The 26269-nt window shown below is 49.4% G+C and overlaps 1 protein-coding gene and 1 long non-coding RNA gene across 6 annotated transcripts; one reads left to right on the top strand and one right to left on the bottom strand.

The window, feature by feature from the left end:
• Positions 1–1923: 1923 nt before the first annotated feature.
• Positions 1924–26269, bottom strand: LOC116970086. Its single transcript, XR_004411006.1, has 3 exons — positions 26161–26269; positions 22038–22145; positions 1924–2014 (listed from the first exon to the last, which is right to left on the bottom strand). It is a non-coding gene; the product is annotated as an uncharacterized LOC116970086 (long non-coding RNA).
• On the top strand, positions 17397–25355 carry myadm (myeloid associated differentiation marker). 5 transcript variants are annotated; one of them, XM_033016816.1, is made up of 2 exons: positions 17397–17565; positions 24401–25355. In XM_033016816.1, the coding sequence occupies exon 2, from the start codon at positions 24409–24411 to the stop codon at positions 25300–25302; it is 894 nt and encodes a 297-aa protein (XP_032872707.1). In that variant the 5' UTR covers positions 17397–17565; positions 24401–24408; the 3' UTR covers positions 25303–25355. The 5 variants fall into 5 exon arrangements, with proteins under 5 accessions (XP_032872707.1, XP_032872706.1, XP_032872705.1 ...); XM_033016815.1 differs by having other exon boundaries at positions 17397–17577; positions 24406–25355; XM_033016814.1 differs by having other exon boundaries at positions 17398–17569; positions 24409–25355.

The raw sequence follows: 26269 nt of genomic DNA, 5'->3' as shown, positions 1-26269 counted from the left end.
ACAGAGGCATTCTACAAACTCTCTTTCTTGGGGTCCTGAACCAACCTGATATTCCCAGTCTATCTGCATGTTGAAATCCCCTATCACCACAGTGGCATTACCTTTGTTACATGCCAGTTTTAACTCCTGCTGCAACTTACACCATACGTCCAGGCTACTATTTGGGGGTCTGTAGATAACACCAATTAGTGTATTCTTGCCTTTACAATTCCTCAACTCAATCCACAGTGACTCTACCTCGTCAGTCCCTATGTCTCCCCTCGCAAGGGACTGAATTCCATCCCTCACCAGCCAAGCTTCCTCCTCTGTCCACCTGCCTGTCCTGTCTATAGGATGTATAACCCTAAATATTAAGTTTCCAGGCCCGATCCTCCTGCAGCCACGTCTCAGTAATCCCCACAATGTCATATCTACCAACCTCTAACTGAGCCTCAAGCTCATCTACTTTACTTCTTATACTTCGCGCATTCATATACAATACTTTTAATTCCTTACGTCTCTCACCTTTCACATCGATCAGGAGTAAGGAAGAAAAGAGTAGAAAAAGAGAGATGATCATAGAGGTTGGTGCGTGAGACAGTAAGGTAGCCCGTACACAAAAAGGTACCGAAGAATGGAGAAGAGAAGGAGAGAGAAAAGAATAAATAGAGAGAGAAAGAGAAAGAAACAAAGTAGAAAAAAAAGGAGATTGAGGGAGATATACCTATGTAATGTTCTTGGCCACCACTCACCTGGTTCTCAAACAGTTGATTTCTACGGTTGTGTTGCACCATATGCTTGTAAAAAGTCGACAAAATCACTAAGAATTGATCTGATTTGCCTGCTAGGAGGAGTCGCATTTCAGCTTCGGACGATAGCTAAAATAAAACAATTCCTCCACTTTGATGACCTCGAAAAGATCATCCACACATTCATCTCCTCCCGCCTAGATTACTGCAACTCTCTTTACACTGGCATCAGCCAATCTTCCCTGTCCCGCCTGCAACTGGTCCAAAACGCCGCAGCGAGACTCCTGACGGGCACCCGAAAAAGGGACCACATCCCCCCGATCCTAGCCTCTCTCCACTGGCTCCCTGTGCGGTTCCGTATACATTTCAAGATCCTCCTCTATGTTTACAAAGCCCTCAATGGGCTTGCCCCCTCCTACATCAAAAGTCTTCTCACCCACCACTCCACCTCCAGGTCCCTCAGATCGGCCGACTTGGGGCTGCTGAATATCCCGCGGTCCAGGCATAAGCTCAGGGGCGACCACGCCTTTGCGGTTGCAGCTCCTAGACTGTGGACCAGCGTTCCCCTTCCCATCAGAACGAACAACCCCCTCCATCGACTCCTTTAAGTCAAGACTAAAAACTTATCTATACTCCCCAGCCTTTCCTGACGTCCACTGAGCGAGGGCTACATGTATATATGTATGTAGTTTGTTTGTTTCTACTATTCTTATAACAAATGTAAAGCACTTTGGCCAACGAGAGTAGTTTTTTAAATGTGCTATATAAATAAATGTGACTTGACTTGACGTGACTTCATGATGTGACGTTTCCGACATATTTGAAATCCACATTTTAAGCGTTGGTGTTGGCGCATTTTTCCAAAATTTAAGTATACGTTTTTTTGCCGTTATTAAACCATAATAAAGGAGATATTTTTAAAACGTATTTAGCTTATTCCCATCTTCCATTGATCCAAAGATAATAATTTCTGTATTAGGGTCAAGTTTTATATTAAATAGTTTTGTAAAAATTTCAAAAATTTTATGTAGGAGACAAAAGAGTGTGTTATAGTGGCATTTTCAGATAAGCATTTATCACAGATGGGGGAGATATTTGGATAGATTTTATTCAGTCTAGTTTTCGAGTAGTATAATCTATGTAAGATTTTAAATTAAATGAGATTGTGTCTTGCATTAATCGAGCATTTGTGTACGTATATCAGGTATTTTTCCCATGTTTCTTTCGGAATTTTTATCAGTAGTTCTTTTCCCAGTCTGCACTAATTGCCTCTGTAGATGATAATTCTATATTTAAAATAATATTATATAAATATGATATTAAATTGCTTGATTCTGCCTTAAGCGGCTTTTTCACGGGGCGACTTGACGCAAGAGTTAACCAGAGTTTAACATCGTGGGAACCTCGTGCGATAACAGTACGGCATTCGTGGACCACCGTGGACCACCGTGGCGCTAACGGCAGGTAATCGTGTATAACATATAACCATATAACAATTACAGCACGGAAACAGGCCATCTCGGCCCTACAAGTCCGCGCCGAACAATTTTTTTCCCTTGGTCCCACCTGCCTGCACTCATACCATAACCCTCCATTCCCTTCTCATCCATATGCCTATCCAATTTATTCTTAAATGATACCAACGAACCTGCCGCCACCACTTCCACTGGAAGCTCATTCCACACCGCTACCACTCTCTGAGTAAAGAAGTTCCCCCTCATGTTACCCCTAAACTTCTGTCCCTTAATTCTGAAGTCATGTCCTCTGGTTTGAATCTTCCCTATTCTCAAAGGGAAAAGCTTGATCACATCAACTCTGTCTATCCCTCTCATCATTTTAAAGACCTCTATCAAGTCCCCCCTTAACCTTCTGCGCTCCAGAGAATAAAGACCTAACTTATTCAACCTATCTCTGTAACTTAGTAAGTTTGAATTTCTCCAAGAGTGACTTGTACACTTGTGGTTGAGCATTGCAACATTGTATGAACAAGTGGCCAGTGCGATATCCGTGCGATATCCGTAATAACTCTTGCGGGTACCGTGGGAACTCCTGCGAACGGTGAGTAACTGAGCAGTTTGATTGTCAGTGCTTGTTTTACCTCATTGTTAAATAAATATATTTTTTACTATCAGATTGATGTCTGCAATTCTACATTAACACATCACTACAAGATGAATGTCTCTAATGTTATAATCCCTCTCATGCTGAAACACAAAATAGTTGAATGGAGGTGAAATAATCACATTTTCATTCTTTTTCATTTTTGAGTGTTCAGGTACCTCACTTGCTGAGCTTTTTTACTCCAGCAGTTTGTGTCTCTTTTTGTCTAAAGCAGTTTCTAAGACTGTAGGAACTCCGCGGGCCAGGCAGCAACTACGGAGGGAAATGGACAGGCGACACTTTCTTCAGGCTGCCTTATCTCTCTCTCCCCCCCCCCCCCCCCCCCCCCCCCCCCCCCCCCTCCCCCCTACTTCCACCCACACACACAAATGCTGGAGAAACTCAGCGGGTGCAGCAGCATCTATGGAACGAAGGAAATAGGCAAAGTTTCGGCCCGAAACGTTGCCTACTTCCTTCGCTCCATAGATGCTGCTGCACCCGCTGAGTTTCTCCAGCATTATTGTGTACCTTCGATTTTCCAGCATCTGCCGTTCCTTCTTAAACACAAATGCACCGAGTTCCTCCAGCATTTCGTGTTTTGCTCAGTATTCCAGCATCCGCTGTCTCCCGCGTCTCCAATAAAACAAAACTACTGTCAAAAGGGTGAAGAATAGGGGCAGAGATAGATACATTCCTGATTAGTGCGGAATGTCCTTTCCGGTGGTCAGTCCTTTGAAGATAGACACCAGTTGCTTGGAGCAACTCAGCCGGACAGGCAGCAACTCTGGAGAGAAGGAACGGGTGGCGTTTCGGGTCGAGAGCCTTCTTCAGACTGAGGTCAATCCCCTGCATGGATAACAGGAGTCCCAGCCAACACGACAATCGCCCGCTGCACAGTCTCGGAGCTTCCACTGCGAAAACGGTGCCTACATTTGAGCACTTATGTAACTGAACCATCCTAACACCAACCACAGAGCATTCCTGAACTACTACCTACCTCATTCGAGACCCTCGGAATGGGTGACGTTTCGGGACGAGACTCTGAAGAAGGGTCTCGAACCGAAACGTCACACATTCCTTCTCTCCAGAGATGCTGCCCGTCCCGCTGTGTTACTCCAGCATTTCGTGTCTATCTTCCGTATGCTCTGTGATGGTCATCTCGGAGTCAAGCGGCAACTCTGGTCTGTAGACACGAGGAACTGCAGATGCAGGAATCACGAGCAAAACACAGAGCGTTGGACGAGCCTGACCCTTTGAGTTCCACCATCACTTTGTGTTGAAGTCAGGTCTGGACATTGCTTGGCTCAGTCTCAGGCGCCGGCTAACTAGGAAGGTCGAGTCAAAGTCCAGCACTAACACTCAAGAAATAACGTTTGCGGCCTGATGTTCCCAATATTTAATTGAAATCATTAATAAAGTAAATAAATAGATACCGGTCTAATCAGTATCTACGGGATTGGACAGGCTAGATGCAGGAAGAATGTTCCCGATGTTGGGGGAGTCCAGATCCAGGGTCCCAGTTTTACAGTCTACCGTGGGAACTCTTTAACTCAGTAAAGTAAAGTAAAGTAAAGTAAAGTAGCCTTTATTGTCATATCAGCGCACAGGCAGCAGTTGATTGTTGCTCTATTCAGTTTCCCGGGGGTCGGGACGGGACTGGAGTTGGGAGGGAAAGGTGGGGGAGTCGAGGGAGAGGAGGGGGAGACAGATGGGGGTGTCTTCATTTACTGGCGGCGGGTGTCTGTCACTGAAACAGGCAGGTGAGATTTCACATCCACCTTGTGTGTGCCTCTCTCTCTCTCTCTCTCTCTCTCTCCCTCCCTCTTACACAGGCTGAGAGACTCTGCCTCTGTGAGTGTACATCTCTTTCTCCCCCTCTCCCACACACAGTAAGACCGAGGTACTGTGCTCAGTCCATCTGTGTCTCCCACATACACAGTAAAACATGTCTCCAAATGAGCCAATTCAACCAAGGGAGGATATTTATAGTGTGTGAAAAAAAAGTGACATCATTTGTGCCACGTGAGGATTTAACAACACTTCACAATGTTCATTCAAGATTTAACGGGAAAGCTCGGGAGACGGACAAGTCACTCGCACAAATAACGGAAATGCCGAGTACCGTGGGAACTCTTTATCTACCCCCCGTTATATCGTGTGATATCGTGCTAGACCACGACCACTTCACTCTGGTTACATCTTGCGTCAAGTCGCCCCGTGAAAAAGCCGCATTAATGTTCATTGCTTCATCTAATAAATCTAGGGTTAGAGTTTGATATCCTTGTATGTTTTTTCAAATAGTCTCGAATTCGAAGGTATTTAAAGTATTGGTTACTTTTCAAGTTGTATTTTAATTGTAATTGTTGAAATGATAAAAGTTATCCCATTTCATACAAGTCTCCAATCCTTTTAATTCCTAATCTTTCCCAATAGGTATACATTTTGTCAGTGAGAGATGGTTTGAATGAGGGATGATTAACTATTGGAGATAAAAGTGATAAGTTTCTTACTTTCAAAGTTAGTTTTATTTGTTTCCAAATTCGTATTGTGTTGTGGATAATTGGGTTCTTATATATTGTATTGTTTAATTTTGTCAAGGAGAAGAGGATCGCTCCTATATTAAAAGGAGAGCAATCCTCTTTCGGAACATAGAAACAAAGAAATTAGGTGCAGGAGTAGGCCATTCGGCCCTTCGAGCCTGCACCGCCATTCAATATGATCATGGCTGATCATCCAACTCAGTATCCTGTACCTGCCTTCTCTCCAGATCCCTTTAGCCACAAGGGCCACATCTAACTCCCTCTTAAATATAGCCAATGAACTGGCCTCGACTACCTTCTGTGGCAGAGAATTCCAGAGATTCACCACTCTGTGTGAAAAATGTTTTTCTCATCTCAGTCCTAAAAGATTTCCCCCTTATCCTTAAACTGTGACCTCTTGTTCTGGACTTCCCCAACATCGGGAACAATCTTCCTGCATCTAGCCTGTCCAACCCCTTAAGAATTTTGTAAGTTTCTATAAGATCCCCCCTCAATCTCCTAAATTCAAGCGAGTACAAGCCGAATCTATCCAGTCTTTCTTCATATGAAAGTCCTGACATCCTAGGAATCAGTCTGGCGAACCTTCTCTGTACTCCCTCTATGGCAAGAATGTTTTTCCTCAGATTAGGAGACCAAAACTGTACGCAATACTCCAGGTGTGGTCTCACCAAGACCCTGTACAATTGCAGTAGAACCTCCCTGCTCCTATACTCAAATCCTTTTGCTATGAATGCTAACATACCATTTGCTTTCTTCACTGCCTGCTGCACCTGCATGCCTACTTTTAATGACTGGTGTACCATGACACCCAGGTCTCGTTGCATCTCCCCTTTTCCTAATCGGCCACCATTCAGATAATAGTCTACTTTCCTGTTTTTGCCACCAAAGTGGATAACCTCGCATTTATCCACATTATACTGCATCTGCCATGCATTTGCCCACTCAACCAGCCTATCCAAGTCACCTTGCAGCCTCCTAGCATCCTCCTCACAGCTAACACTCCCTCCCAAGAAAAATTCTAAGGGGAGTAAGAGGCGACCGTGACTGACAAGGGCAGTATAAAAATACAAGAGGAGAAATATAACATAGCATGTGGGTCCCTTGATGACAACAACAGGTGAATTTATTATGGGGAACAAGGAAATGGCAGGCGAGTTGAACAGGTACTGTTGGATCCGTCTTCACTAAGGAGGACACAAACCAATCTTCCTGCTGTACTTGTGGCCAGAGGGTCTGGGGTGACAGAGGAACTGAAGAAAATCCACATTAGGCAGGAAATGGTGTTGGATAGACTGATGTGACTGAAGGCTGATAAATCCCCAGGGCCTGATGGTCTGCATCCCAGGGTACTTAAGGAAGTGGCTCTAGAAATTGTGGATGCATTGGTGATCATTTTCCATGTTCTATAGATTCCGGGGCAGATGGGGCTCGTCAGCCTGGGAAGGCAGTCCATCTAAGAGAGGGAAAACTCTGATTTAAAACCTCCGCTGCCTTGTGGCCATATCCAGTCATGGAAAAGGCTCCTGGAGTAAACCTCAAGAAAATTCGGAGTCGGATTCCCTCAGGCAGTTTGTCGTTATCTACAACCTCGCTCTGGCAGCTCCTGCTGTTCCTTTTGATCGATCAGCGACGTGGAAAGGGGGGGCATGCTGCATGGGCAACAGCCTGTCCTCCATATGACATCGATCGCCCAGGCTTGCATCCGACCAGACATCACCTGCAAACTAGGATACACCACACATGGTCAGTCATGATCGAGGGGGGGGGGGGGGGGCTACCACTATAGATTCAGGATCAGTTCCTGTGGATTGGAGGGTAGCTAATGTTATCCCACTTTTTAAGAACGATGGGAGAGAGAAACATTGGGTTATAGACCAGTTAACCTGACGTCGTTGGTGGGGAAGTTGCTCGAGTCAATTATAAAAGATGAAATAGCCACACATTTGGATAGCAGTAACAGGATCGGTCCGAGTCAGCATGGATTTACGAAGGGGAAATCATGCTTGACTAATCTTCTGGAATTTTTTGAAGATGTAACTGGGAAAATGGACAAGGGAGAGCCAGTGGATGTAGTGTTCCTGGACTTTCAGAAAGCATTTGATAAGGTCCCACACAGGAGATTAGTGGACAAAATGAGGGCACATGGTATTGGGGGTAGAGTGCTGACATGGATAGAAAATTGGTTGGCAGACAGGAAACAAAGAGTAGGGATGAACGGGTCCCTTTCAGAATGGCAGGCAGTGACTAGTGGGGTACCGCAAGGCATGGTGTTGGGACCGCAGCTATTTACAATATACATTAATAGAAACATAGAAATATAGAAATTAGGTGCAGGAGTAGGCCATTCGGCCCTTCGAGCCTGCACCGCCATTCAATATGATCATGGCTGATCATCCAACTCAGTATCCCGTACCTGCCTTCTCTCCATACCCTCTGATCCCCTTAGCCACAAGGGCCACATCTAACTCCCTCTTAAATATAGCCAATGAACTGGCCTCGACTACCTTCTGTGGCAGGGAGTTCCAGAGATTCACTACTCTCTGTGTGAAAAAAGTTCTTCTCATCTCGGTTTTAAAGGATTTCCCCCTTATCCTTAAGCTGTGACCCCTTGTCCTGGACTTCCCCAACATCGGGAGCAATCTTCCTGCATCTAGCCTGTCCAACCCCTTAAGATGATTTAGATGAAGGGATTCAAAGTAACATTAGCAAATTTGCAGATGACACAAAGTTGGGTGGCAGTGTGAACTGTGAGGAGGATGCTATGAGAATGCAGGGTGACTTGGACAGGTTGGGGGAGTGGGCAGATGCATGGCAAATGCAGTTTAATGTAGATAAATGTGAGGTTATCCACTTTGGTAGCAAAAACAGGAAGGCAGATTATTATCTAAATGGCGTCAAGTTGGGAAAAGGGAAAGTACAACGGGATCTGGGGGTCCTTGTTCATCAGTCAATGAAATTAAGCATGCAGGTACAGAAGGCAGTGAAGAAAGTGAATGGCATGTTGGCCTTTATAACAAGGAGCAAAGAGGTCTTTCTGCAGTTGCATAGGGCCTTAGTGGGACCACACCGGGAGTATTGTGTGCAGTTTTGGTCTCCAAATTTGAGGAAGAACATTCTTGCTATTGAAGGAATGCAGCGTAGGTTTACAAGGTTAATTCCATGGATGTCACATGTTGAGAGAATGGAACGGCTGGGCTAGTATACTGGAATTTAAAATGATGAGAGGGGATCTTATTCACACATATAAAATTATTAAGGGTTTGGACATGCTAGAGGCAGGAAACATGTTCCCGATGTTGGGGGAGTTCAGAACCAGGGGCCACAGTTTAAGAATAAGGAGTAAGCCATTTAGAACAGAGATGAGGAAATACTTTTTCACACAGGGAGTTGTTAGTTTGTGAAATTCTCTGCCTCAGACGGCGGTGGAGGCAGGTTCTCTGGAAGCTTTCAAGAGAGAGTTAGATAAAGCTCTTAAAGATAGTGGAGTCAGGGGATGCGGTGTAACCTATCCACGTTCCCCACAGGGTGCTTGTCATGCGCGCTGTGCGTGTGTGGGGTGGTGTATGTCATGGCGCAGGGACCCGTCTTCCTCACCCCACCCCCTCCCTTCTGCCCCTAACCCCCTCCTCTCCATCCCATTTCAGCCCGCTCTCCTCCCCCTCCCCCCCCCCCCCCCTGCCCTTCCACATCTCTGCCTCTTCAAGCACTAGTAATGTTCACGTGTTAGTAATGTCCTGTTTGCAAGCTTGTTGACCCTCTGTGTTCCCCTCCTGCAGGGTTTAGGAGCTGTTACTGTGGACAGAGAGATGGGGACGTGAGCGGCCATTGAGGGCGTGAGCCCCCCCCATCTGCTCAGTGTGCGGGCTGAGCTTGGAGGGACTGATCTTTGTTGCAGGACCACATGACGGGGCACAACAAGGCTGCAACGTATTTGGCATGGCCTGCTGGAGTCCGAGCCAGCGAGAAACCCCACGGCTGCTCCACATGCGGCAAGAGCTTTGCCTGGTTTTCAAAGATGCGGGAGCATCAGTCGGTGCACAGCAGTTAGCGGCCCTTCACCTGCTCCGACTGCGGCAAAGGCTTCAAGTCATCCAAGCACCTGAAAGTGCACGTGCGCCTGCACACCGGGGAGCGGCCCTCCATCTGCAGCGACTGCGGCAAATGCTTCAACCAGCCCCAAAGCCTGCTGGTGCACCAGCGCACCCACACCGGCGAACGTCCCTACACCTGTGCCCAGTGTGGCAAGGGCTTCAACCGCTCCTCCAGGCTGCTGTCCCACCAGCGGGTGCACGCCGGCCACAGTCCTGTCCCCAGCCCGGTGTGTGGAGAGCGCTTTGCCATGGCCTCCCACACCCTGTCTCACCAGCGATTGCATGCCAGTGGCCAGCCCTATGACTGCCCGTACTGTGGTGTGGATTTTGATAGCTCGCGGGGGTTGCGGCAGCACCGGCGGGCCCACGCCAGCGAGCAGCTGCTCCCATTGCGGCAAACATTTCAAAAGCGTACGGGGCTGCAGGAGCACCAACGGATACACACCAGAGAGAGACCCTTTGTGTGCGCTGAGTGTGGCAAGGGTTTCACCCGCATGTCCAGCCTGTGGCAGCACCGGCGTACCCACAGCGGTGAGCGTCCCTTCCCCTGCCCGTCCTGTGGTAAGGGCTTCACCCGCCTTGTCCACCTGCTGGAGCACCGGCGAGTCCACACTGGCCAGCGCCCCTTCACCTGCCCGCTCTGTGGCAAGGCCTTTGTTCGCTCCAGCCTGCTGGCACACCGCCACGTGGATAGGTACGCGATGTTTAGCTAGACACAAAATGCTGGAAGGAATATGTAAAATTTCTGTTCGAGGCCCTCCTCAGTCTCGACCCGAAGTATCACCCATTCCTTCTCTCTAGAGATGCTGCCTGTCCCGCTGAGTTACTCCAGCATTTTGTATCCACCTATCACTTGCCAGACTTTGTCCAGCCACCATCTCTCTTTTCCAGCTTCCTTCCCCCACTCTCTCCAATCAGTCTGAAGAAGGGTCCTGACTCAAAACGTCGTCTGTCCATTCCCTCTAAAGCGGCGGAGGACCTCAGTGGGTCAGGCCGCATCTGTAGAGGGAAGGAAATCTAAGGCGACCACTCCCACCTCTCCTTTCCAACTTTCTCCACCCCCCCCCCCCCCACCAAGCAGTTTGAAGAAGGGTCCTGATCTAGAATGTTACCTGTCCATGCTCTCCAGAGGTGCAAGTTACTCCAGTAGATTGTGTCTTTTTGTAAACTGGCATCTGCAGTTCCTTGTATCTAGACAAGTCGTGCATTTCACCCTACACTTGTGCTCGGTCCGCCAAGGCCTGCTGGATCTCCCGGTTGCGAACCATTCCCACTCCCACACTGGTCTTTCTGTCCTGGGCCTCCTCCATTGCCAGAGTGAGGTGACATGTAAACTGGAGGTCCAGCACCTCATAGCTTCCAGCCCAATGACATGAACACTGAATTCTCCAAATTAAGGAGACATCCCCCATCGTGGGCCATCTCTTTGTCATTCCTCTGTCTCCTTCTCGCTGGCAAAAGGCATCAGGATTAATCCGGAGACCGCGGCTGTTCCCCCTCAACTATGAACGTTGGGATCTCGCTCTCCATACTTGGACGTCGGTAAGACTCCGTCTGCCGTAAACAAAGACTTTTGCTCGTCAACCCGCTGGAGCCAAGTCGTATTCCAATGAAATAAATGTGTCTTTTTGTGGATTAAATTAATATGAACTATGGAAAGACAAGTTTGCAGAGACTAAAGGTGGCATATAACGATGCCATGAGAACACTGCTAAGGAAACCTAGATGGTGTAGTGCTAGTAACTGCAGGAGTTGTGGCTGCAGGAGTTAGTACTTTAGAAGCTATCCTGAGACATCACATGTATAAATTCATCTGCAGGATAAATGACTCTAAAAATGTAATTATTGTGGCCTTGTCAAACATAAGGGTTAGCACCACACGCTACGAATCCCAGCTGTGGAGACACTGGTATCGTTGTCTCATTGTAGGACATTGATCATTCTTTTAATCTGGATTTTAATTCATGTATTGTGTTTTGTTTTTTTTAATATATAATTTATGATGCTTTATGTGATAAACAGGTACTAAGATTCTATATGTACTTTATGACATTTTATTAAATATGCAATGCATTTTTATGTAATGTTGCCCCTTGTCTAGACCTTGTCCGAAATGAATTATATGAAATATATGAATTATAATATAGAGGTAAATTAAAATAAAATGAAGAGCGGAGACTTTGCATATTTGCTTCGAGAATTTATTGCATGAAACATAGAAACATAGAAAATAGGTGCAGGAGTAGGCCATTCAGCACTTCAAGCCTGCACCGCCATTCAATATGATCATGGCTGGTCATCCAACTCAGTATCCCATCCCTGCCTTCTCTCCATACCCCCTGATCCCTTTAGCCACAAGGGCCACATCTAACTCCCTCTTAAATATAGCCAATGAACTGGCCTCAACTACCTTCTGTGGCAGAGAATTCCACAGATTCACCACTCTCTGTGTAAAAAATGATTTTCTCATCTCGGTCCTAAAAGACTTCCCTCTTATCCTTAAACTGTGACCTCTAGTTCTGGACTTCCCCAACATCAGGAATAATCTTCCTGCATCTAGCCTGTCCAACCTCTTAAGAATTTTGTACGTTTCTATAAGATCCCCCCTCAATCTTCTAAATTCTAGCGAGTACAAGCCGAGTCTATCCAGTCTTTCTTCATATGAGAGTCCTGACATCCCAGGAATCAGTCTGGTGAACCTTCTCTGTACTCCCTCTATGGCAAGAATGTCTTTCCTCAGATTAGGAGACCAAAACTGTACGCAATACTCCAGGTGTGGTCTCACCAAGACCCTGTACAACTGCAGTAGAACCTCCCTGCTCTTATTGCTCGACTAAGAGGGACCCGTTGGGTCCAGTCACACGGGAGGTCTGGTCCCCCCAAACGCAACCCATTCCCCAATGCAATATTCCACCACTCACCCCAACGCAACCTGTTCCCCCAAAGCAATATTCCACCACATCAGGGGAGGGGTGTGGGGGAGGAGTGGGTGTGGTGTGTGGGGGAATGGTTAATGCAAGTCAAACACAATACGAGGGAATCTTGACATTATTCTATCTCATCTTTCAGGCAGCCCACGCCACCATCCCCATTCCAAGCCAATCATAAGCCTCCCATTTACTGCAACGTATCTATGCTACTAGTGGTAGGGGGCGTGGGAGATCCTCTAACTCCTCACAGAAGAGTAAACAAGCTTCGTTATCTGCTCTGCTGTTTCATGTTTACATTTACCATCCACCATTCACACATTCCCAGACAACAGGTAACATGTCTAATCTTAATTTGCCGATTCCCACAACCTCTTCTGCACCTGGTCAAGCGAGAGCGGCCAATTGTCACATCCAACACACCCTTTCGTTACCTTGTTCAATTCCAATCAAAATTAAATAAGGATGGATATTAATTTTTCTTCCACAGTTCCCTCCTTGTTGATCAACACTTAGAGTATAAAGGATATTAATATTTTCTCTCATTAATCAGTTGCAAAAATGGAGCCATACAGGTCGGATTATAATTTTTGTTGGAGCAAGCAAAGAGATACCTCATTGTGCATGCGAAGGAATATGGGCACAAACCCAACATTCTAATTAGAAACATAGAAAATAGGTGCAGGAGGAGGCCATTCATTGTGATCATGGCTGATCGTCCCCAATCAATAACCCGTGCCTGCCTTCTCCCCATATCCCTTGATTCCACTAGCCCCTAGAGCTCTATCTAACTCTCTCTTAAATCCATCCAGTGACTTGGCCTCCACTGCCCTCTGTGGCAGGGAATTCCATAAATTTACAACTCTCTGGGTGAAAAAGATTTTTCTCACCTCAGTCTTAAATGACCTCCCCTTTATTCTAAGACTGTGGCCCCTGGTTCTGGACTCGCCCAACATTGGGAACATTTTTCCTGCATCTAGCTTGTCCAGTCCTTTTATAATTTTATATGTTTCTATAAGATGCCCCCTCATCATTCTAAACCCCAGTGAATTCAAGCCTAGTATTTTCAATCTTTCCTCATATGACAGTCCCGCCATCCCAGGGATCAATCTCATGAACCTACGCTGCACTGCCTTCCTCAAATTAGGAGACCAGAACTGTACACAATACTCCAGATGTGGTTAAGATATGAATTAGATAAGGGCTTGTTTACTTCCAGCAGCGAGTTCATTGTGTTCTGTGTGGAAGTTGTTCGTTGGATTTCAAACTCCAACTTCTACCTTCCTCCTGTTTAGATGCTTATCTAGATGCCTCACTTCACCCTCATATTCTCTCTCATCCCACACGATGTTAGTATATTCATGTATTTTATACTACAAAGATAGTTAATAAGGAACATTTTAGGATCTTAATACATTTAAGATCGGTTTATCACACTTAATAGTCTTTCCTGTTGATGTGATGAATTCTCTATTGGCAATATGCAGCCACGAGTCAGGGCATACAGCTCAGCTGCCTGAGCGGACGTTCTGGATGGTAAAGTGTACACCTCCAGCACTTGGTGTGGTGTGACCACTGCATATCCTGCCAATAATCTGTCATCGAGGAGGAGGGGGGAGAGAGAGGAGGGGGGGGGGGAGTGAGAGAGAGGGGGAGAGAGGGGGAAGAGAGAGGGAAAGGGGAGAGTGAGGGGGAGAGAGGGGGGATGAGGCAGAGGGTGGAAGGGGGGAGAATGAGGGGAAGGGGGGACAAAGGCAGAGGGGGAAGAAAGCGAATGGCATATTGGCTTTCATAACAAGAGGAGTCGAGTATAGGAGCAAAGAGGTCCCCCTGCAGTTGTACAGGGCCCTGGTGAGACCACACCAGGAGTATTGTGTGTAGTTTTGGTCTCCAAATTTGAGGAAGGACATTCTTGCTTTTGTGGGAGTGCAGCGTATGTTCACCAGGTGAATTCCCAGGATGTCGGGACTGTCATGTGCTGAGACAATGGAGCGGCTGGGGCTTGTACACTCTGGAGTTTAGAAGGATGAGAGGGAATCTTATTGAAACATATAAGATTATTAAGGGTTTGGACACGCTAGAGGCAGGAAACATGTTCCCGATGTTGGGGGAGTCCAGAACCGGGGGCCATAGTTTAAGAATAAGGGGTACGCCATTTAGAACGTAGATGAGGTGAAACTTTTCCACCCAGAGAGTTGTGAATCTGTGGAATTCTCTGGTGGAGGCCAGTTCTCTGGATGCTTTTAACAGAGAGCTAGATAAGGCTCTTAAAAATAACGGAGTCAGGGGATATGGGGAGAAGGCAGGAACAGGGTACATTGAATGGCGGTGCTGGCTCGAAGGGCCGAATGGCCTACTCCTGCACCTATTGTCTATTGACATTTGGGGTGGGGAAGGGGATAAAGTCTATCCTCTCCCCCTTCACCGACAGCCTCCCTCTCCCCCCCCTCCCCCCCATTTGCTGCCATTGGTCTCCCCCTACAGTCAGACATCCCTCCCCCAAACCTCTCCCCCCATCCCCCCCAAACATTGCGGCCGCCATTGCTGCGTGTCGATACAATGGAACTATATAACATGAGATGAAAGTGATAGGGAAAAGGATTGGGGGGGAAGCGTAAAGCTTGTGATCATGGGGGGAGGGGATACGGTCTCAGTGTACCCCATGACAGAAATGGGACCAGTTGTGTAGGAAAGAACTGCAGATGCTGGTTTTAGTCGAAGATAGACACAAAGTGGGACAGGCAGCATCTCTGGGGAACATGGATGGGTGATGTTTTGGTTCAAGACCCTTCCTAATAATTTTGTATGTTTCTATAAGAAACCCCGTCATCCTTCTAAATCCCAGTGAATATATGCCCAGTCGATCCATTCTTTCATCATATGTCATCTTGGGAATTAACCTGGTGAACCAACGCTGGGCTCCCTCAATAGGAAGAATGTCCTTCCTCAAATTTGGAGACCAAAACTGCACACAATACTCCAGGTGTGGTCCCACCAGGGCTCTGTACAACTGCAGAAGGACCTCTTTGCTCCTAAACTCAAATCCCCTTGTAATGATTCTACACTCCCTCAATGGCAAGAATTCTTCCGAAATTTATGAATTACTTTGTAAAGGGCCGGCCTTAAGCCGATTGGACCATAGGGGGTCCCGCGCTAGAGTAATCTACTCTCAGCTCAGGTAGATCTAACCCCCCCCCCCACACACACACTCCCACACCCCCACACACACACACGCACACCCCCACACACCCACCCCCACACCCCCCCCACACCCACACCCACCCACCCACACCCCCACCCACACCCCCACCCCCACACACACACACCCACCCACCCACCCCCCCCCACACACACACACACACACCCACCCCCTCACACACACACACACCCCTCACACACACCCCCACCCCCCACACACACACACACACACCCACACACCCCCCCACACACACCCCCCCACACACACACACACACACACACACACCCACACACCCCTAAGTTAGGATGGGGCTGAAGCCTAGACTGGTTTTTCACCCAGTTATTGGTTTTCCAGGATCTAGTTAATTAAATAACTTTTTTTAAATTTCAGTCACTAAAGCAAGTGGTATTGTAACTATGTACTTTTCACAGGTGATCTACAAATGTTACTTGTAGGTACATGTCTGTAATTTTATATTAAAATGTAACTTAGATCTGTTTGGTCCGTTAACTCGCAGGCACGTTTTTAGCTCACATTTTGATTACTTTCAATTCTACCGTAGAGATATCAAGTCTATAATAGACTTTATTTGTATTTCTATGGATCTACAGACCTTGGCTGGGAACCTGGGGCTCACCAGAATTGTTCCCAATTGGGCCCCGCACCTCCTGTTGGGGATTCAGTGTGGAAACAGGCCCTTCGGCCCACCTCCTGAGGCTGGCCCTGCCTCTGCTCTCCAACCACTGAGCGTGAACGTGTCAACCTTGTTTGTAATCTGTAGTTCCTGATTATTACATTAACGCGGTGGTTGTCAGAGAGATTTCTCACAAGTTGAACAGAAACAGCTCGGAGCAAAGTGTGACTTTGTCAGTTTGATAAACGACTGGACCACATCTACAAGACGAAGCCCAGACTATCACGCCCACAAACCAACCTCCCTTCCATCCATCGCCTCCATCTCCACCTCACGCTGCCTCGGCAAGGCCAGCAGCATCATCAAGGACCAGTCTCAACCACGCTCACTCCATCTTCCCCCCTCTCCCATCGGGCAAGAGGTACAGAAGTGTGGAGACGCACGTACACACACCTCCAGATTCAGGGGCAGTTTCTTCCCGGCTGTTATCAGGCAACTGAACCGTCCTCTCACCAACTAGAGAGCGGTCCTGACCTCCCATCCACCTCACGGGAGACCCTCGCACTATCTTTAATCGGGCTTGACCTTGCACTAAACGCTATCCCCTGTGGACTGTGGACGGCTCGATTGTAATCATGTACAGTCTTCCCGCTGACTGGATAGGACGCGACTAGGAAGCTCTTCACTCTACCTCGATACACGGGACAATAAACTACACTGAAACTAAAACCCTTTCAGCACATTGGCCTTCATCAGCCAGAGTATTGAGTCTAGAAGTTGGGAGGTGACGTTGCAGTTGTACAAGACGTCGGTGAGGCCACATTTAGAGTATTGTGTTCTGGGCACTGTGTTACAGGAAAGGTGTTGTCGAGCTGGAAGGGTTCAGAGAAGATTTACGAGAATGTTGCCGGGACTCGAGGGGCCTGAGCTACAGGGAGAGAGAGAAGTGAGAGAGGGGGGAGAGTGAGAGAGGGGAGTGAGGGAGGGGGGAGAGAGAGAGGGGAGAGGGAGGGAGGGGGGAGAGAGAGAGGGGAGTGAGGGAGGGGGGAGAGAGAGAGGGGAGAGTGAGGGAGGGGGGAGAGAGAGAGGGGAGAGTGAGGGAGGAGATGAGAGAGAGGGGAGTGGATGTGGGTGGGGAAGTTCAGTTAACTGGCTGGAGACTGGGGAGAGGATGTGAGTCACACATGCAGAAAGCGGAAAGTGTTCTTCATAAGTCAGGGAGGGGAGAGGGGAGAGACAGAGTGAGTTGGTGGGGTGAGTCAGGGGTGTGTCTGAATTTCTACTCTGGGAAAACTCAGCAAAAGGAGAGCGGACAGAACACGACACACCAGGAATAACGGTCTGATTAAGGTAGGAATAACCCTCCCTCTCTCTCTCCCCATCTCCACTCACTCTCTGCCTCCCCCTCACTCCCTTTCTCCCTCTCTCTTTCTCTCCCTCCCTCTCCCTCCCTCTCTTGCTCATTCTCCCTCTCTCCCTCTCCCCATCTCCTCCCTCTCCCTTTCCCCTTGTATCTCTCTCTCCCTTTCTCTCTCATTCTCACTCCCTCCCCCTCCTTCGCTCCCCATCTCCACTCCCTCTCTCTCTCTCTTTCTCCCTCTCTCTCTCCTTCCCTCTCTCTCTCACCCCCCCTCTCTCCCCCCTTCTCTCTCTCTCTCTCTCTCCCTCTCCCTCTCTCCCCATCTCCACTCCCCATCTCTCTCTCTCTCATTCCCCCCCCTCTCTCTCTCATTCTCCCTCTCTCTCCCCTCCCCCTGGTACATGAAGGGTTAACAGCTGCAGACGAGATCTCTGTGGAAAATGTGAACAACTCTCCCTTTCAAATTCCTTCCCGAGTCAGCCTGTCCAAATATAGACTGAAACTTCACACAAACATTGCCTCCCCTCCCACAGCGTGGCACTCCCTCTCTCCCCCCTCCTCTCTCCCTCCCTCTCCCTCCCCCTCTCCCCCTCTCTCTCCCCTCCTCTCTCCCTCCCCCTCTCTCCCCTCCTCTCTCACACCCTCCCTCTCTCCTTTCCTCTCTCTCTCCCTCTCTCTCCCTTTCTCCTCTCTCTCTCCTCCTTTCTCCCTCTCTCTCCCCTTTCTCTCTCCCCCCTCTTCTCTCTCTCTATCTCTCCCTCTCCCCCCCTCTCCCTCCCCTCTTTTTTCCCCCTCCTCCTCTCTCTCTCTCTCTCTCTCTCTCTCCCTCTCCGACAAAGTCACCACAAACTAATTCTTAAACTGATTGAATTGACAAAGATCTCATTGATTGTCCGGTAATGTAATGACAACATGTCTGGTTTGTCCTGTCACGGTGGCCCAGCGGTAGAGTTGCTGCCTCACGGCGCCAGAGACCCGGTTTCCATCCTGACCATGGCTGCTGTCTGCATGGAGTTTGCACGTTCTCCCCGTGACCCGCGTGGGCTTTTCCGGGCGCTCCAGTTTCCTCCCACACTCCAAAGATGTGTGGGTTTGTAGGTTAATTGGCTTCGGTGAAGATTGTAAATTGTTGAAGGGTCGAATGGCCTACTCCTGCACCTATTTTCTATGTCCCCCAGTGTGTGTGTGTAGGATAGTGTCAGTGTGCGGGGATCGCTGGTCGGCACAGACTCAGTGGGCCGAAGGGCCTGTTTCCGTGCTGTATCTCTAAACTAAACTAGTGTGTGTGAACGGGCGATCGTGGGTCGGCACAGACTCAGTGGGCCGAAGGGCCTGTTTCCACACTATATCTCGAAAGTCTAAAAGTCGACATTTAAAATACAGCACAGGAACAGCCCCTTCGGCCCACAATGGCCGTGCTATCCAATAGCCAAGTTAAACTGAAATCTTCTGCCTGAATGTGATCCATACCCCTCTGCTCCCTGCATGTCCATCAGCCTATCTGACATGCCACCATCATCTCCACCCCTGGCAGCGCGTTCCAGGCACCCACCACCCTCTGTGTGTGACACCACCTTTAAACCAAGCCTGTCCATACCTCTCCCTGTAGCTCAGGCCCCTCGAGTCCCGGCAACATCCTCGTAAATCTTCTCCGCGCCCTTTCCAGCTCGACGACACCTTTCCTGTAACACGGTGCCCAGAACTGAACACAATATTCTAAATGTGGCCTCACCAACGTCTTGTACAACTGCAACGTCACCTCCCGACTTCTACACTCAATACTCTGGCTGATGAAGGCCAATGAGCCAAAAGCCTTGTTGACCACCTCGTCTAATTGCGACTCGACCTTCAAGGAACCATGCACCTGTACTCCTGGATCCCTGTGGTCTACAACGTTCGACCACTCACCATGTAGGTTCTGCCCTCGTTCAACACCTCACACTTCTCTGCATTAAATTCCATCAACCATTCCTCTGCCCAACATGGCCAATCCATCCAGATCCTGCTGCAATCGTTCACAACCATCTTCACTATCTGCAAAACCATTCAACTTTGACAAATTCTTCTCTAACTTCCAGATTTGGTATTGTCTGTAAACCGACTAGCCCACCATCCAAGTTCATAAGTTCCACTCCACCATTCAATCACGGCTGATCTATCTCTCCCTCCTAACCCCATTCTCCAGCCTTCTCCCCATAACCCCCGACACCCGCACTAGAAACATAGAAACATAGAAAGCAAATGATATGTTAGCATTCGTAGCGATAGGATTTGAGTCTAGGAGCAGGGAGGTTCTACTGCAGTTGTACAGGGTCTTGGTGAGACCACACCTGGAGTATTGCGTACAGTTTTGGTCTCCTAATCTGACGAAAGACATTCTTGCCGTAGAGGGAATACAGAGAAGCAGGGCCGGATTTAGATGAATTGTATTGTATTGTATTGTATTCAAATTTATTGTCATTGTCTCAGTTAGAGACAACGAAATGAATTTCCCTTACAGGCAGTATCATAAAAATAAAAATAAATAAATAATAATAAATAATAAAACATATTAAAAATAAAATAGAATTTAAAAAAAAGCACAAACACTGAAAGTCCATGACACAACATAACACAGTGGCACCAAGGTGAGGAAGGCACCATAGTCCAGCCAGCCTCCCCTCCGTTCTTCCCAGATGTTCACTCGTGGTCGAGGCCTTCCTAGCACCCGCAGTCGCCGCCCCGGGTGGCCCGATGTTCAGGCCCTCACGCCGGGCTGGTGGAACGCCGATGCCGAACCCCGACGGTAGAGGCCCTAAGCTGTTCCACTTGTGAGGCCCCCTCCATGAAGCTGTTCCATGTGAGGGCCCCTCCATGTACCTGTCCAAATGTGCAGTACTTGCCTCAACTACCCCGTCTGACAGCTTGTAGCCACCATCAGGTCTTGGCTCGATAATTCTACTGCAAGAGCTCAAGGAAAAGTTCACACACTTTATGACCTAAAATTAACAATACCTCAAAATGCTTTCATGCAGACCCCAACCTATAAACCAAATACCTCGCACTATCACTAAGGCCCCACGTAACAATCTTCGGAATTGTTTCACTGCTTGTGGCCATTGTTTCACCATACAGGGAAGAGCATGAGCATGTGTAATACATTCCATGAACCAACACAGTGGCCCAGCCCAGCGGTAGAGTTGCTGCCTTACAGCATGGGAGACCAAGTTTGATCCTGACCAGGGCCGGATTTAGATGAAGAGAGGCCCTAAGCTGTTCCACTTGTGAGGCCCCCTCCCTCCGCGTTGGTTTTCAGCGCTGGCGGCGAAGCAGCGACCGGACAGCCATGGCGGGCAAATCTCCCACAATTCAAAGCGAGGGAGAAAGTGCCCAGCGCCGACCAGTTGCCGTGGCCGCGCACATGCGCAGGGCGGCCGATGATGTGCGGGCCGTGGTTGTGTGCATGTGCAGGGGGAAGGACGTGCAGGCCGCAGCAATGCACATGTGCAAGGCAGCCTGCCGTGCCGGCGGATGAGGAGCGTGCGGAGCCCGGAGGCCCCGACACGGATAGCAGGGGGAGATGGAGAGAGAGAGAGATAGAGAGGGGGGCCCGGCCCAGAGTTGAACGGTAGGTGTCCTGCCTTGGCCGGAGGCCCCCCTAGACCTCGAGGCCCTAAGCTGAAGCTTGTCCAGCTTATACGTAAATCCAGCCCTGCTGAGAAGGTTCACCAGACTGATTCCTGGGATGTCAGGACTTTCATATGAAGAAAGACTGGATAGACTCGGCTTGTACTCGCTAGAATTTAGAAGATTGAGGGGGGATCTTATAGAAACTTACAAAATTCTTAAGGGGTTGGACAGGCTAGATGCAGGAAGATTGTTCCTGATGTTGGGGAAGTCCAGAACAAGGGGTCACAGTTTAAGGATAAGGGGGAAATCTTTTAGGACCGAGATGAGAAAAACATTTTTCACAGAGAGTGGAGAATCTCTGGAATTCTCTGCCACAGAAGGTAGTTGAGGCCAGTTCATTGGCTATATTTAAGAGGGAGTTAGATGTGGCCCTTGTGGCTAAAGGGATCAGGGGGTATGGAGAGAAGGCAGGTACAGGATACTGAGTTGGATGATCAGCCATGATCATATTGAATGGCGGTGCAGGCTCGAAGGACCGAATGGCCTACTCCTGCACCTATGTTTCTATGTTTAGACAGGTACTAAGGTAAAACACATGGGGATGTTCTGTAAACAGCCCAGCACACTCACTGCCTCGATAACCACACCACAGCCGCCCTTCTCTCAGTGCAATATCTTGTTTTCAGTTTCTCACAACAAATGGCCACAAACCGATCGGAGGTGAATGCGAGCGTCAGACAGACAGAGACAGAGACCACGGTGGATGTAAAGATGAGGAACGTGATAGTCACGCACACGGGGGGGTAATGTTCAGCAACGAATATGGGAAGTGAATTTGAATAGTCTTACTGAGAAACGGATCGGTGATGCCGACCAGAAGATCAGATGCTGCCATGGCCACCAGGTGGCGTGTGATGCATTTGGAGAGACAGAGAATCACAATCGCCAACAAGTTCACTGTGAAGGAGAGGAGAGATATTACTGACATAAGGCCCGCACAAATGTAACTGAGGGACATTGGCTGATTGAAAGGTTTTTCAAACTTCAAATGTGGTTGTCCAAATAACCTTAAGCCCAGACAAAGTTCAGAGACTACAGCCTTTGGACAACGGTGTCCACGCACCTCATCAAACAGCAATGTATGTTATGTTCACAGCTTTTAATTCTGCCCACATTCTTATCCCCCAGATTGTAGCATCCATCTACACTGTCCCATGTACAGTAATTACACAAACCATTAATAGGCAGGGCAATTGCATGCGGGAGGAAACATAATCCCGCACTAGAAACATAGAAAGCGAATGGTATGTTAGCATTCACAGCAAAATGATTTGAGTATAGGAGCAGGGAGGTTCTACTGCAGTTGTACAGGGTCTTGGTGAGACCACACCTGGAGTATTGTGTACAGTTTTGGTCTCCTAATCTGAGGAAAGACATTCTTGCCATAGAGGGAGTACAGAGAAGGTTCACCAGACTAATTCCTGGGATGACAGGACTTTCATATGAAGAATGACTGGATAGACTCGCCTTGTACTCGCTAGAATTTAGAAGATTGAGGGGGGATCTTATAGAAACTTACAAAATTCTGAAGTGGTTGGACAGGCTAGATGCAGGAAGATTGTTCCCGATGTTGGGGAAGTCCAGAACAAGGGGTCACACAGTTTTAAGGATAAGGGGGAAGTCTTTTAGGACCGAGATGAGAAAAACATTTTTCACACAGAGTGGTGAATCTGTGGAATTCTCTGCCACAGAAGGTAGTTGAGGCCAGTTCATTGGCTATATTTAAGAGGGAGTTAGATGTGGCCTTTGTGGCTAAAGGTATGGAGAGAAGGCAGGTACAGGATACTGAGTTGGATGATCAGCCATGATCATATTGAATGGTGGTGCAGGCTCGAAGAGCCGAATGGCCTACTCCTGCACCTATTTTCTATGTTTCTATTCTGAGGTGAAGGGCCGAATGGCCTAATTCTACCACTTATGACATTATCAAAATCTTATGACATTATCAAAAACCTTACTAAAGATCTCATCGAGGTGTATAAAGTCACCAGGGGAATAGATCGGGTAAACGCAGTCTCTTGCCAGAGTAGGGGAATCGAGGACCAGAGGACATGGGTTTAAGGTGAGGGGGTGGGGGGGGGGGGGGAGAGAGATTAAATAGGAACCTGAGAGGCAACTTTTCCACACAGAGGGCGGTGAGTGTATGGAACGAGCTGCCGGAGGAGGTAGTTGAGGCAGGGACTATCACAACACCTGGACAGGTACATGGATAGGACAGGTTTGGAGGGATATGGGCCAAACGCGGGCAGGTTGGGCCGAAGGGCTTGTATCCACGCTGTATAACTCTGTGATTATCTTGATGTATTCAAGAGAGAGTTAGATTTAGCTCTTGGGGCTAACGGAATCAAGGGATATGGGGAGAAGGCAGGAATGGGGTACTGTTTGTGGATGATCAGCCATGATCATATTGAATGGCGGTGCTGGCTGGAAGGCCCGAATGGCCGACTCCTGCACCCATTGTCTCTATTTCTATGTCCTCTGGTCCTCGATTCCCCTACTCTGGGCAAGAGACTCTGTGCGTCTGTCTACCCGATCTATTCCCCTGGTGATTTTGTACACCTCTATAAGATCGCCCCTCATCCTCCTGCACTCCAAGGAATAGAGTCCCAGCCCTGCCCCAACCTCTCCCTGTAGCTCAGGCCCCTCGAGTCCCGGCAATAACAGGTTTTCATTGTGGGGAGGGGGGGAGAGGGGCGATGTTTGTATACTGTGTGACTTATACCTGTAATCAAAGGATGTGACTGACTGTCTCTCTCCCTCCCTTTCTCTCCCTCCCATCTCCCCCTCCTCTTCCTCCCATCTCCCACTCCCTCCTCCTCTCTCTCCCTCTATCCCCCTCCCTTTCTCCCTCTCTCCCTCCCTCTCCACCCCCTCCCTCCCTCTCCACCTCCTCCCTCCCACCCCCCCCTTCTCCCCCTCTCCCTCTCTCTCCCCCTCCCTGCTCTCTCTCTCACCCATCTCCTTCCTCCCTTCTCTCCCTCTCCTCCCCACCTCTCTCTGCCCCTCACTCTCTCCCTCCCTCCATCCCCTACTCTCTCTCCCTCTTTCTCTCCCTCTTCCTCTCCCTCCCTCTCCACCCCCCATCTCTCCCTCTCCCCCCCCCCCCTCTCTCGCTCTCCACCCCCCCCTTTCTCCCCCATCCCTTCCTCTACCCAGGAAGATGGCTGTGTTCAACACCCAGGCCCTGACGTCACGTTTGGGCCTAGTGCGTTTGGCTGCGGCCTTGTGTACCTGTGTGGCCTTCAGCCTGGTAATACATGCTTCTGCCTGGTGGGGTCAACAAGGCAGCTGGTGCTTGTTCGCCTGGTGCTTCTCCTTTGCCGTCACCGTCCTGGTTCTGCTGCTGGAGTTGTCGGGAACAGCAGGCCGGATCCCGGTGTCCTGGAGGAACGCTCCCGTGGCCTGCGCGGCCTTGTGCGGCCTTCTCTGCCTCTCGGCCTCCGTGATCTACCCGCTCTACTTCCTGGGTGGAGTGGTGCCGGCCCAAAGCCAGGGTGAAGCCTACTCCCACGGCGTGGCAGCCACAGTCTTCTCGTGTTTGGCCACCGTGGCCTACACCGCTGAGGTCTCCCTCTGCAGGGGAAGGCCCGGAGAGACCGTGGGCTATATGGCCACCATTCCTGGCCTACTCAAGGTGGTCGAGGCCTTCTCTGCCTGTGTGATCTTTGCCTTCGTCTCAGGCACGGCCTACCATGTCTACCCGGCCTTGCAGTGGTGCCTGGCGGTCTACTGCCTCTGCTTCATCATGGCCGCCATTGTCATCGTTCTCTGTGTGACGGAGCTGACCGGCTACCTTCCCTCCCCCATCCACAAGTCTCTCGGCCTCTACGCACTCCTCTGTGCCCTCCTCTACGCCTCCGCCCTCGTTCTCTGGCCACTCTACTGCTTCTCCCCTCACTACGGAAACGCGCGCAGGTCCAACTCCTGCGGTAGTAACCACGTCTGTCCCTGGGACGCCATGCTGACGGTCGCCATTCTCACCGGCTTCAACCTCCTGGTTTATGTGGCCGATCTGGTCTACTCCACACGTTTAGTCTTCATCACCTCCTCCTGAGGGACAGGTGGAGAGAGGGGGAGAGAGAAGGGAGAGAGAGAGGAGAGAGAGAGAGGGGAGAGAGGGAAGAGAGGGGAGAGGAGAGAGGGGAGGGAGAGAGGGGGAGAGAGAGGGGGGGAGAGAGAGGGAGAGAGAGGAGGGGAGAGAGGGGGGGCGAGAGAGGGGGGGAGAGAGGGGGGGCAGAGAGGGGGGAGAGAGATGAGAGGGGAGAGAGGGGGGAGAGAGGGGGAGAGAGGGAGGGAGAGAGGGGGAGAGAGGGGGGAAGGGAGGGGGCGAGAGGGGGAAAGAAGGGGGAGAGAGAGGGGGAGAGATAGGGGGAGAGAGAGAGGGGGGGGAGAGAGAGGGGGGGAGAGAGAGGGGGGGAGAGAGAGGGGGGGAGAGAGACGAGGGGGGGAGAGAGAGGGGGGGAGAGAGAGGGGGGGAGAGAGAGGGGGGGAGAGAGAGGGGGGGAGAGAGAGGGGGGGAGAGAGAGGGGGGGAGGAGAGGGAGAGAGAGGGGGGAGAGAGAGGGGGGGAGAGAGAGGGGGGGGAGAGAGAGGGGGGGAGAGAGAGGGGGAGAGAGAGAGGGGGAGAGAGAGAGGGGGAGAGAGGGGGAGAGAGAGAGGGGGAGAGAGAGGGGGGGAGAGAGGGGGCCTCACTGTAATCTCTGTGTTTGGGGCGATCTGTTGTGGTGCTGATATTTCTTGCTGATGTTTGTGATATTTTAGTCGCTTAATATAAAATATACCTTTTATACCTTTAGTATTGTGAAATAAACGCCAGAGAAATGGAAATATGACTCATTATTCTCACACCCACACTAATCTCACTGCCCCATCCCTCCTCCCCCCCCCTCACCCACAGCCCTGGATTTCTGTACCTCTATATCCGTGATTCCGTGAATCCACACTAATCCTCCTCGCTCCGCTCTCTCCTTTTATCCCTCTATCCGTGAACACTCTAAATTCCCAGGATTCATGTTTGTGGAA

This window comes from Amblyraja radiata, unplaced genomic scaffold (assembly GCF_010909765.2).
Source record: "Amblyraja radiata isolate CabotCenter1 unplaced genomic scaffold, sAmbRad1.1.pri scaffold_516_ctg1, whole genome shotgun sequence".
Classification (NCBI taxonomy): domain Eukaryota; kingdom Metazoa; phylum Chordata; class Chondrichthyes; order Rajiformes; family Rajidae; genus Amblyraja; species Amblyraja radiata.
The sequence above is the reverse complement of the archived record's forward strand: the minus strand, read 5'-3'. Positions and strand labels throughout refer to the sequence as shown.

Coding starts and splice junctions, on each gene's coding strand:
- myadm (XM_033016816.1), top strand. CDS start 24,409: ATGGCTGTGTTCAACACCCAGGCCCTGACGTCACGTTTGGGCCTAGTG.